Here is a 13,162-nt window from a genome sequence, read left to right on the forward strand (position 1 = left end):
GGAATATCTTGAGTGGCCTGAACAAATTGAGTCACAAATTGACAGTAAAAGGTGGGCGATCACGACATTCCCGCTATGTTTTCACTAACATCCATTGCCCACTCCTTCTAGAGAACAATGGTATATTGTTGTCTTACCCCGCGCCACAGCCTCTACAACCTTTCACTGTTGAATGCGCAGTGAAACGAAGAATGAGCTCCGAATGGAGAATGTTTTATCCTACCCAGTAGAATTCATTGAAATATTACAGCTTTGCGTTAAAGCATTTTTTATTGTTAATTCGTCTTTGTGCGTTGATTACAAATGTCTTTCTTCTATCTGGAGGAATTTGTCCTTAAAACAGCCAATACATTTATTTTGTAAAAGTGCTCATTATGGTGTTGACAATGATTATTATGATGGCAATTACAATAATGATATAGTCGAAGACCTGTATTATAGTTCATACAGTTTCTGCATCTTTCCCGAAGGAATGAAGAACATTTAATCCACTATTCCTTTTCGCAAATAAATCCATACTTCTCACCATCAGTAATATCGTGCAGTAATCCTTGGTTGTCCACAGCACCGAAATTCTGACGGTGACTCCCATTGGGTTGTCCAGGAGCCCAGTTAGTGTAACCAGAACTATCTAGCGGTTCCCCTGTAACATGAGAAATAAACATTAAATAACAGCTTTTGTGGTCGGTATCACGAATAAAACTGTATATAGGAAATATTTCCGGCTTATAGACCTTGGATCATTTCCGAGCACCATATATTTCACCTGAGACTGCGTCCCGCGTCTCTCCACAGGGCAGTAGCATACTGAAACTATGCCTGCGCGAGGTATTTTCTGGACAGTTCGGATTCTGACTGTGTGCAGGAGTTCGGTACTGGTTGGACTACTGTGGTGGCTAACGATCGCTTGGCGGTACTACATTTCACCTGCTTTTCCCTGATTTTGCTTTTAACTGGATTCTTAACTTTCGGTGAATTTAAAATAGGCATCGAGACGCTCAGCATATCCGTATGCTTAGAACGGGGAACGAAACATTGTTTTTAAGTTTGGTCGTATCCTTCAAAGAATAGCAAAAGGGAAAAAAGTCAGGTGAAACCAGCAGCAGGATAGAGTTAGGGAAAAGCAGCTCTCTACCGCTTATAACCAGAATACAGCAACCGGCTCCTTGGCTGAATGGGCAGCGTAGCAACCTTCGGTTCAGAAAGCTCCGAGTTCGAGTTCCGGCTGGGTCGGGGAGTTTTTATCCAAAATTGTTAAGTCACTTGGCTCGCGGCTGGGTGTTTGTGCGTTCATTAACATCCTTGCTACTCATACACCAAACAACTCTATCTTCCATCACAATAGCACGAGGATTGCCATACACGGTAGAAGCCACCCACCATCGAAGGAGGGTCTTCCTTTCAAAGACTGTCGCCAGGCTAGTATTAGTAACACGAACTTCAAATTAAAAACTACAATAAACCGACCAATCCTGATGCATTTGGCACAGCTGATTTCCAGACTGAGCAGAGAACATCTCGCTATCGTGATATGTAGTTGGGACGTACAGTCATTCCTTCAGCCCACCCTTGACAATCGGATAAAGGCAGATCTTTGAAAATCTTGTATGAGTCAGTGACGAAATATGAGGTTGGAGGTTAATCGGATCACGGCCTACTAGCCTGAACAATTTCTCATATACTTAAATAAACATTAAATAGTAAAACAATAGTGTACTTGAAACAACATTATTAAAATTGCGATATCCGGAAGCAACGTTTGCCTAATAAAAAAGTGAATGTCCTCTAAATGAAAATTAAATTTTTATGAACAGTATGCACATTATTACACTGATTAGTAATCCAAATTTATCAAACTATGAAAGGTCGAAGAACAAAATGGTATTAAATGCAACTCTAGTAAATTTCCACAGTTACTATTTAAGATAATTCAAATAACAAGATATTCTTTAATTAGTCACAAAGCAGGTGTGTCATTTAATTACATTTAAGTTTAGCATTTAACTAGCACATTACATTATTGCACAAGAATAAAATAATCATAATTTGCACCATCTTATAATCGCTCCTTGAAGACAGTGACGTTTTTAAGAAAATGTTCTGGGGAAAAGAAAAATTAATTCATGTTTAAATTTAATACGTTTCATTTCAAGTTGCTATTACATATAATACTACATGATGCGTGTAAACTACTACTACATTACAGTCCAGAATGAGCAGTGGTAAGAGTGAGGCTGCTTGTTGTTGATTGCAGATTCAAGAGAACATTAAGACTCCATATCATAGCCATGGGAATGGTTTAACAACACCACTGCTTTTACCCAATACGAATTTTACCCTGTCTTTACATAAAGCGATGCATTTCTTCTACACTGTTCAAGAAGTTGTCTGCCATTATTAAGAGAAATATGTAAACATTATCCTTCGGTGTGACCATTTAACGATTTTGAAAATAGAATGTGCTTTTTATAAACCATTCATTTCATATCTTACAAAATATATAAAAAATTAACGTAAATTTACTATTTTCGACCAACTTTTATCTAACTGTTTCTACTGACAGTTATTTTTTATTGCTAATGGCTTTACGTCGCACCGACCCAGATAGTTCTTTTGGCGACGATGGGATAGGAAAGGCCTAGGAGTTGGAAGAAAGTGGCCGTGGCCTTAGTTAAGGTACAGCCCCAGTATTAGTCTGGTGTGAAAATGGGAAACCACAGAAAACCATCTTCAGGGCTGCCGACAGTGGGATTCGAACCCACTATCTCCCGGATGCAAGCTCACAGCCGCACGCCCCTAACCGCACTATTTTACCGATACTTAATTCGATTGTCGAGACAAAGGTCATATGTACAAGAATTTTATGAACCGCTGCGATACAGTATTCAAGGCCACCTTGTTGTATTATTTCCTCCATATTCTTATGAGAACCTATTTTCCTACATTTATCTGAATTTTTTAGTCAAGTGTGCTATTTCAGTGCATTTATGGTGGCTGATAGCAAGAGATTTATATAAAAGCTATGGTTTTCAATATATATTTCAGTTGTCTGAAACCAATTCCAGTTACTTCGTCTATCGCTCGGTAAAGCGTTTACATACTCCGTGTATGAATTCCGACGTAATCGTAACATCATCACTTTTAGCCACTATATACAATTGTAAAAACCTGTTTAGCGCAGTAAATTATCATTTTATGGATCGTACCTCTTCCACCACTATTTTACGGATCATACGAATCATACGGCTCGACATCAAATACTTGATTGGAATAAGTTACTATTGCATTGCTGTATTATATGCTGCTGAGACTATAGCACTAGGAAGAAATGGTGCGGAACAACTAGAGAAAGAAGAGAGAAAAATATTGAGGAAAATACTAGGCCCTAAGAGAGGAGGTGAGAGATGGATGAGGAGACCCAGGGAAGAACTATACCGGAACATGAGGACAATCTCAGAAGAAATCAGACTGAAAAGAGCACGGTTTGCGGGACATGTAATCAGGATGAATATGGATAGAATGACGAAAAGAGTATGGGAAACAACAGCGAGGACACGAGGAAAGACAGGAACCAAGTGGGTAGTTGAACTCCGGAAAGATTGGTCAGAATTGGGGATCAAGGTGGAAGAAAAGGAAAATTGGAAAAGGAAGTACATACCGACTAATATGCCAGAGATCAACGATAGGGATGGATACAGGAAAAGGATTGAGAGTCACCAGTGGAGTAGACAAGAGAAGAGGATACTGAATATCTCGGAAGAAGAGCGGGAGAGAAGAAGAGAAAGGATGAAGAGGTTCTGGGAGGAGAAGAAGAAAATGCAATCCATGAAGGAGCTGTCCGTGGTCCTAAAGAGGCCGTAACGCAAGAAGAAGAAGAAGAAGTTACTATTGCATCAACTTCAATACTTTTGTCTACCTAAACGATTGACGGTATCCGAGTCTTATACTGTAAGGTGTTATTACAACCATGTTACATACTTTCGACAAGTATATTCTATTATTTTTCTTGTAGGTAGACCTATTGCGAGTTTAGATTTTCTATTTTTATGGTAGAGTAAAATGTTCAAACAGGTATTATTACACTGAGACTTTAGTTTTAATTCTCAACGTGGTGTCCGTAACTTACAATGCTCAGAAAAAAACTGAACGAACACTTCCCTACCTTGAGTTGGAGTGCTGTAGTTTCAATTTAAAACGGAATGTTCTTTTCCTTCTCTGCAAAATGTATGTGCGGCGGCACGAAGTGATCTTCTAGTATCTGAAAAATAACTATTATGTCTCCCATATTGGGTTTATTTAATTCGAAATCGATGAATTGACCGTATCAAAGTGAAGGTTCTAACGTCAGATTTTATTCTATTATGAGCAATCTTTCGAGCTTTTTATGTTTTCAGAGTCACTTAATTATAAACTCACTTCTGTTAGCTAAGATTTGATTCGTTGGTTAATATGTGTACATTCTATCATCTGGGTCCTTCATAGGAATCATTGTTCTGATATCAATATTGAACTCTAGGATGAGTCCTTCTGAGACACGTGCTTTCCGTAGAGGGAAGTATTTTTCAAGAATATGAAATACAATAGCATTAAAATGTGCGGAACGTATATTAAACATTTTAAATGCGGATTGGATCATATGTATACCACTGTGATGAATCGAGCAGTCCATAATATGTGCAATGCATATGATTAATTTATATCATACCGGTACTGTAATGTACTGTACTGTATGCCTAGTGAATGTTCAGTATCCTCCTTGATTGCAACTTGATGGGACAGGAAGTGTATTATTCATTCATAATAATTTCAATCCTTCATTAATACTATTTATAGCGCTGGAAGTTTTTGATGACTTCTTCCTTTGTTTTTATTGAGGTGTGGAGACATGAAATTATGTTGAATTTGCCTCTCAAATAAAACAGTCATAGCAAAAATTGAGAAATCAGAGAAGTTTCCTTTCAACTCCCCAGAGTGTCTTACGACATAGGTAGCTATATTTATAGTTTAAGTTTCTAAACAATACTACTGCTGAAATATTATAATTTTACACTTACCGTTTATTAAAACGAAATGACCTTCGGCGAACTTGTCATGGAATCCTATGAATACATATAGGCTGCTTTGAACGTCCCGAAAATTAAGGTGTCGAGAGAAGAACTCTTTGACAACGTTGGCTTCGGCCTCCGAGTTGATCACCATGAGCTGCGCACCTTCGTTGTAACAAGTGATACGAGCCTCGTCCCAAGTCATCCCATTGGTATGGAGCTTATAATATCCCTGTCCCGGAAACAATTCGTAATCTCCTTTCATAGATTTCACGTTTCGTTCGGAAACTGAAACAAATATACTGTACATTAGCCACCAAATGAACATATAATGAACACTTTCATATTGTATGAGTGTCTTCCTTAATTTATAAAATGAAATAAAATATTTCCGCATCAAGATATTCAGTCACAATAGGTTATGCGTTAAACAGGTTTATTCTGAAAATTAGATAAATTAATCAAGACGGCTGGATTATTTTCCATGCATAATGGAAGATAAAATCTAGAAAAACTTCATCTTTAGAACCATGTATCGGTGAGTGAGTTTGTGTAAAAATGTTTCAAGTACGCTGTCTTTTTTTCAGCATGTATTACCCGTGAATTCTGGATTCTGGATTTCAGTTCGAAGTAAATTTACTCAATGTCACCAACATCCGCCATTCAATCGGAAAGACTGTATGTCGTACTCTGATTTCGGAAACATCTTCTTTAAGAACGTCAGTAAAGTACTTGGTTATGGGACATATTTTTCCACATCAACTCTTCAAATCTGGTCATATTTACTAACGGAGGTAAAGTAGAGTCAATGAGAAAAAATACATCCAGTCAGTGGAACAACATTTGTAACCATTTAAACAAGATGTTAAGACAATAGCTGGAAAGAGACATAATTAAGTACAGATTGATATGTTTGGTCCAACGAAGTCAATATGTTAGGATAAAAATAATGTCGCATAACGTTAATTCAACGTCCTGATGAATTATGGTTGACCGTGTCGATGACTTCTATCACATTCCCCAGTCAGTAAAAGTTTAAAGTTTGACATGGACGAACAAACTGAAATCAGAATATAGTTGTTTGTTTGTTGGCTTTGAAAGCTTACATTACAAAAAAAAATATTAACCTGTTATAATTAAGACTACCTGGAGTGAATAATCCAATGAAACTCAACGTATAAACTTCCTGAGACCCAAGGAGAATTGAGGAAACGTATAAATGATTTTATCAAATATTTATTTATATTCTTAATGCAGAACAACAACAACGAAAGGCACACTACCTGACAAAAAGAATGGAGCACCAGAAGAAATGGTTGGATGTCAATGTAACTTCGTGTATGTAAATGTTTATCTCTGTGACAGGTAGAACGGCCATCTGAGTGCATCAGTGTTTTTCGTGTCTAATGTTGTTATCAGACCTGGTAGAGTACATAAGGGGCGTGAAAAGCATCAAACGTTGAGTGATCACTGTGAAGGTCACGGAGCTGCTGCGTACTCGTGTGAGACAGTGTTATAAGCACCTGGCAGAATTTGAAAGAGTCTCATTGGGGGTCTCCATTTGGTCGAAGAGTAGCAGCAGACGGACTGCCGTTAACACCACGACACAAACGGCTGCGTTTGGAGTTGTGCCGTGACCAGGGGCCTGTTCTACGAACGAACTTTGCAACTTTTCAACTTTCCATTTTTCACTTTTCACTTTTCAATTCTTGCAAAGTGCAAAGTGTTTCTGTTCCACCATGAACTATCTTGTACTTTTCAATTTCTTCACAAAGTGAAAAGTCTTTGCGAATGAGTGATCCGATCGTGTTTATTCCATGAGCAAACTGTATAGGCCTAATACTCTATGATTTTAATGCTTTACTTTTCGCGGCGAACTTGGCTGTATAATTGTCGTACCGTTAAATTTTTTATCATGGGAAAGAAAGGTTACAAGAAGCTGGCTGTGCTGAAAGTTGTCAAGGAGAAACGTGACATACTTTTTTGACAACTTTAAAGATAACCTCTCAAATGATAACACACATCAATGTTAGCGAGAGTAGGCTGCCGTCAACACATCCACACACAGAAGGAAATTCACCCTTCATTAGAAATCCCGTTGCTATATTAAGTGGATTATCAGGCCAACGTACTATAACATCTATGCCTTTGGTAAAAGTTCTGGAAATAATCAATTTTGATGTTCCATGCATTGCTGCTATACCGTGCAGCTGGGCACCATTTATTAACCAATGTAACCATATAAGAATGTGTTCCTTTTCGGAAAGGAATTGACTTCTTTTTGTTGCATGTTTCAATAAATGCTCGATCATTTTAAGAATATAGTCAGTCTGTGTTGGGGTAATACGAAATCACTCGCGAAATTACGTTGATGTGAGGTTATGAAAATTAATCCTGTCTTTGTACTTTCTCTTATTGGATTCTTCATCACTGTCCTCACTTGATGCTAGCAACAGCTCATATCGTAACGTGTTTATATCACTAAACCAAATTCTAGGCCGAGAAACTAGTGTACATACTTCTTAATTAACATATGAAAAGGGAATCATCTCTTTGCAAGATTTATGAAAACTTTCCACTTCATTTCTTTGCACTTTGCATTTCTGTACCAATGGAGGAACCTAACAGGCTTGAAAAGTGAAAATATTCCTAACTTTTCACTTTGCAAGCTAGATCTGTGTTGGGCAATTGCTTTAAGGCAATTCATAACACAGACTGAAGTGAAAATTAATCTTGCATGCTGTGCACGTTATTCTAGTTTTATCGCTCTGTTCTTTCGCGTCGAGTATTTCTTCCCTCGAAGCTGAGGATGTGGATGAGAAACCATCTTTATCCTTTTCCACCGCTTCCTCTGATCACTTTCCTCCTCATCAGCACCCTACAAGTGATTTACATCTCGTTTTCGCAATGAAGATTGCTATTGAAAACAGTTTTCTTGAAATCGAGAAAAAGTTCTTCTTGGGTGTTCCCCTGACTATTTCATGTCTTCTCATATCAGTCCACCCAGTGAAAATAATTGCAAAATCCAACATAATTATGCTTAAATCTATCTAACAGTCCATTTCCTTTTGTAGGAATAATTCGTTTTGTTGCAGATGGCAACTCCATTCATTTGGCGGATATAATTCTTGACAAATAATGGTCGGTGCGCTTTGACGATTTTATCATCTCTCTTACCACACTGCACGTACTAGTAAAATGGTTCCGAAGCTACACATAAGAATCAACCGACATTGTTATGCTTGGCTAACAACCGAGATAAGGTCTACTATAGACACTGGTGACAAATTGTTCAGACCATATAGACAGACGCATGACACATACGATTTCGACCGCTATATGATTGTGAGAAACAAAACTAAGCTGTTAGTCACAATTTGTAAATATAATGACTTCCAGAGACTGATATAAAATAACAATCTAGGACAAAAATGCAGGGAATTGTGTACGATAGGTATAGGTAAAGTCGTAGAGTTACATGTGCTAAGCATATCGCCGGAGGACCTAAATGCTATTTGGAACGGCTACAAATAGCCTACGCCTCCTTCCCTAAAGGTTCACCCCCTTCCTTCAAAAACATCCTTCTAAAGAGCAATTTTCTCTTAGAAATATCATCTGGAATGAAGATAAAGGTGTGAAATACTTCATTACATCCAAAACCACAGGTAACGATAGCATTCCTTTAACACCAATTGAAGATGTCTTGGAGCAGTTCTGTCAATTCTGATTCATATATTTAACTAATGCCTGACAAACGAAGTTTTCCATGATGTTTGAAAATCTGTATTAATTGGAACTTTTGTGAAAATGAGAAACCACGAAAAATCACCTCAAGGAAAGGCGAGATAGGAGTTCTCACACATTATCTCTAGAATGAAAGCTCATAGCTACGTCCTACAAACTGCGTAGACAGCTCTCTTGGTGGTTAGTTCATTTTACAACACTGAATTACTAGTGGTATTAGGTCATAACAATTCACCACAATATGTTTCCATGTTCAGTCCCAGCTTCTTACGGGTAATAAGTTTAAATATTTTACTATAGACAGATTGTGGTGAAGTTAGACCTCAAGGCTCTCTCTCACTGATTAACACTATAAAATGTAAATCTCTACTTAATTAGATAATTATAAACACAAATAACACAAAAAATAATAATAATGATAATAATAGTCATAATAATAATAATCATCATCCTTAATTTTAAAGTGATAACTAATGTTCAGTTAAATTATTTAACTACACTAAATACATTCGTCTATCTCACTCATTTATTCTTTCATTCATTCCTTCAACAATCATCCAACAAGTCAACTGGATCTACTCAGTGAGCGATCACGGCAAGCCATCTTAAACTTAAGATGGGAGGGAATGTACCTGCGGTTTTCAGAATTCCAAGACCTGGACACGGAGAATAAGAAGGAGTGGTTGTAAGCACCAGTACGGTTTACGGGTATTGTACTGCATTGCGGTTGTGGCAGGATGAGAGATAAGAAGGTGAAGGAAGATAGTTGAAAGAACTGGTGTCAAGTATTTTGTGTAGAAGAGATAACATGTGACGTTCACGGCGCTCTTACAATCGAACCCACAACTTATTCTAATAAGAGGATATATGAGTATCATATCGCAGACTGAAGATATATCTTATATAACTCTTCAGGCCCCGGTCCAGTTTCTTGTTTTTTCATATGATATTTCAATCAATACAGTGTCACAATATGTGCAATATAAGAGAGTGGATTACTTTAGTTGTATTTCAGGTCAAACCGAGAATATATTACAGAACTGTTTCAATGGATATACGCATTTATGAACCGTATACATGTGCTGAAATGAAATGGCGTATGGCTTTTAGTGCCGGGAGAGTCCAAGGATATGTTCGGCTCGCCAGGTGCAGGTCTTTTGATGTTACGCCAGTAGGCGACCTGCGCGTCGTGTGATGAGGATGAAATGATGATGAAGACGACACATACACCCAGCCCCGTGCCAGCGAAATTAAGCAATGATTGTTAAAATTCCCGACCCTGGCGGGAATCGAACCCGGACCCCCTGTGATCAAACGCCCACACGCTAACCATTTATCCATGGAGCTGGACTGAAAATGGAAACCTACAACCTGTTTTCCAGTCACTGATCGGGTCAGGGATGGAATGATAGTACGATAGGGTCGCCACTCCCGAAGTGATTTATTAATGACTGATAGATGCTATGAAATGAGAATGGAGAGTGTTGCTGGAATGAAAGATGACAGGGAAAACCGGAGTACCCGGAGAAGAACCTGTCCCGCCTCTGCTTTGTCCAGCACAAATCTCACACTGAGTGACCGGGATTTGAACCACGGTATCCAGCGGTGAGAGGCCGACGCGCTGCCGTCTGAGCCACGGAGGCTCTACATGAAGCCGGACCACATGTGCTAATTACCTGTTGACTACAATTTAGCATGTCAGTTGTAATGATTCGAAAGTAATTCTCTGAATTAAAGTAGGGTATGATTTTATTGTTTGAACCTGTTGGATGAATGACCCGTTGCTTGAGAGAATATATATATTTTGTTAATACTGATAATAAAAACTTGAGTTTCATTTGGATTTAGTAACAAAACCGTTATTTGCATAGTCATTATAATGTTGTAGGTCAGCATTTATTCTAATAATTATTGTATCTATATCACTCAGTTTTGAATGATGCTGAATCTGTACATCATTTCATACAGGAGGAATTTGCAAATGTTAAGAGCTTCTGACATTCCATTAATTTGAATGATGAATAAAAGTGGCCGAGGACGGACGCCTGAAGGACACCTAGGGAATTATTCTTCCATCCTTAACTCACATTTCCCACAGCCATATGCACGGACTATTGTCAAGATAAAAGGAAAATAAATGACGAAGTTAGATCTTAGTAGTGCCTTCGATATTGTCAATATTCACTTACTACTGCAGGAACTTCTAAAACTAAATTTAAATACAGTGTCAGTACCATAAGTATTGGTTGGTCCATTGTACATTTGATATAACTTGTCACTCCTAGCAAAGCCGTCGCAATGCAATCTCCCTTTATGAAGCCAGATGGAAGGGGTTGAGGAGAGAATGCTTGGTAAGTTATTCAGTTACTTGTGTGTGAACTTGACATTGCAGCACCTTTGATAAGGGTGGAGGGATGGATACTGGGAATTAATCAGAAAGAGTGTATAACTAGATAGTTTACGAGAAGCTCCCAATTAATTCATACATCTAAACTTCTGGGAACACCTCATTTGTCAGGCAGTAGCTAAGTATACTGTATGTGTCAGCATTAGCAAAACAGCTCCCACGATTTCCTTCATCGGCGAAATAGTCATACCCTCGTTACCTGCTTCTGAAATAAAGCCAAGATCTTTCCTTTACCAGTCCTAGTCCTTACCAATCCCATCTTCATCGTAAGACCTATCTGTGTCGGTGCGACGTAAAAAATCAGAAACAAAAATTTTTTTACCTTACTTGTTTCCGAATATCATTTGTGATAACACTATGCTGTGTGTTTTACCTAAAGCAGTTTAAAATTTTCGTTCCATCAAATTTTTGAGTTTCCTTTCATGCAGATATAGTGGAATTGCACGTACACTTACGCGGGAGTCTTTTGTCAATTAAATCCTCGTTTAAAAAAATTGCTATTTGTTCAGGGCGTCCACATATAGGGATCTTTTGCCCCTAAACCTTGTTTTACTTTTGCGGTAAGGAAGAAATTCTCCTTACTTCTTACGACGTCCAAAAACAATATAATAAGGAGCAATCCACAACCTGAACGCTATAAGGTGCCGTAAGAGTGAACCAGCAAAGCAGCCTCCAACCGGTCACTCCAAATCATTGCACATCTTTCCGTCTGTTTACCGCTAGGATTTTAATTTTTCAAAAGTTTCCATAGCTCCTACTTATAGCCTAAGGAAAGCCTCTACCAATTCCAAGAGGTTATTGAGATCGCGATAATGAGTGAGTGAGCGAGCGAAACAGCTAGTGATATTTCTCAATTGTATGGTCTATATATATACTGTGTTCCCAAGCATGTGGGAAGTAAAGGATGTGTGTGTACTACACCCAAAAACAGTAAAAAATGTCCCTGTGGATATATTTCCTACGGTCAATTGTTTACAAGCTACAGACTTTCCAACTTTTTGCGGCAAGTTTTTGGTAGTAGCCTTACTTGGCATAACCCACGTCGACTAGTTGGCATGTTGGTTCGCCAGCAAGGATACTGTATTCTAATAGAAGAGGTGCTCAAAATTTCCATCATAGGGCTAAATGGACCCTTGAACACGCCTCCTCATTGATTGCCGGTCATGTTTGGACACTGCAATGTTCATAATTACATGCCTGACTGTCTTCATGCCTTTTGTTTCAGGTACTAGGCTCCACATTGGTTGTCAAGAACAGTATACAATTAGTCGCAGGATTTGAAACAGTTATCTATGCACCTCACACGTTTTTCAACAAGCAGATGTCAGACGTCCATTTCATATATTGACATGCAATGCACAGGAGGCAGTGCGATTGTATCACAATGCTTATCCTGACAGAAGACAGCCAGACACCCGTATAATCACGACATACCAGCAGCGCCTGCGCGAAAATGGTTCATCCGCAATTTTTATGAGTTATTCAGGTAGACCAAGATCAGTATCCATCCCGGAAATGGAGCAACAAGTCTTATGCAGAGTGGAGAAGACTTTAGACACAAGTTCCATACGAATTGCAACTGCTGAAATCGCTACGGACAACACCATTGGGCGAATTTTGGTTCAAGTCATGAACGCAGATGTCACTCAGCCCCGAGTTGCATTCAATCAACGGCCCCGTGGCCAATGTGCAAATTTTTCACTGTTCATCACGCATATGTTGGTGTTGTTTGCCGATGAAGCAGGCTTTACTCAAGATGGTTTTACGCACTTCAGTAACACTGGTGTTTGGGCGGACGAAAAGTCTCACGCGACCATTGAAGTGGAAGAATCAACGGAAATTCTCCGTCAATGTATGTGCAGATACTTTAGGTGATCGGTAATTCAGACCTCACTTCTTACCTGGAATACGTAATGGTCATGCGCACGTACATTTCTTGCAAGATGAGCTATGTGACGATTTGGAG

General features: G+C 38.6%; 1 protein-coding gene across 1 annotated transcript in view; it reads right to left on the reverse strand.

Moving 5' to 3' along the window:
- Nucleotides 1-286: 286 nt before the first annotated feature.
- The window catches only part of LOC136878973 (hemolymph lipopolysaccharide-binding protein), a 38,459-nt gene continuing 25,583 nt past the window's right edge, over nt 287-13,162 (reverse strand). The window contains exons 4-5 of the mRNA XM_067152632.2: nt 5,055-5,333; nt 287-643 (exon numbers count right to left, since the gene is read on the reverse strand). Of these exons, the coding sequence (XP_067008733.2) occupies nt 492-643; nt 5,055-5,333 (431 nt within the window). The 3' untranslated portion in view covers nt 287-491. The remainder of the gene's footprint in view (nt 644-5,054; nt 5,334-13,162) is intronic.

Source organism: Anabrus simplex, chromosome 1 (assembly GCF_040414725.1).
Source record: "Anabrus simplex isolate iqAnaSimp1 chromosome 1, ASM4041472v1, whole genome shotgun sequence".
In the NCBI taxonomy this organism is placed as follows: Eukaryota; Metazoa; Arthropoda; class Insecta; order Orthoptera; family Tettigoniidae; genus Anabrus; species Anabrus simplex.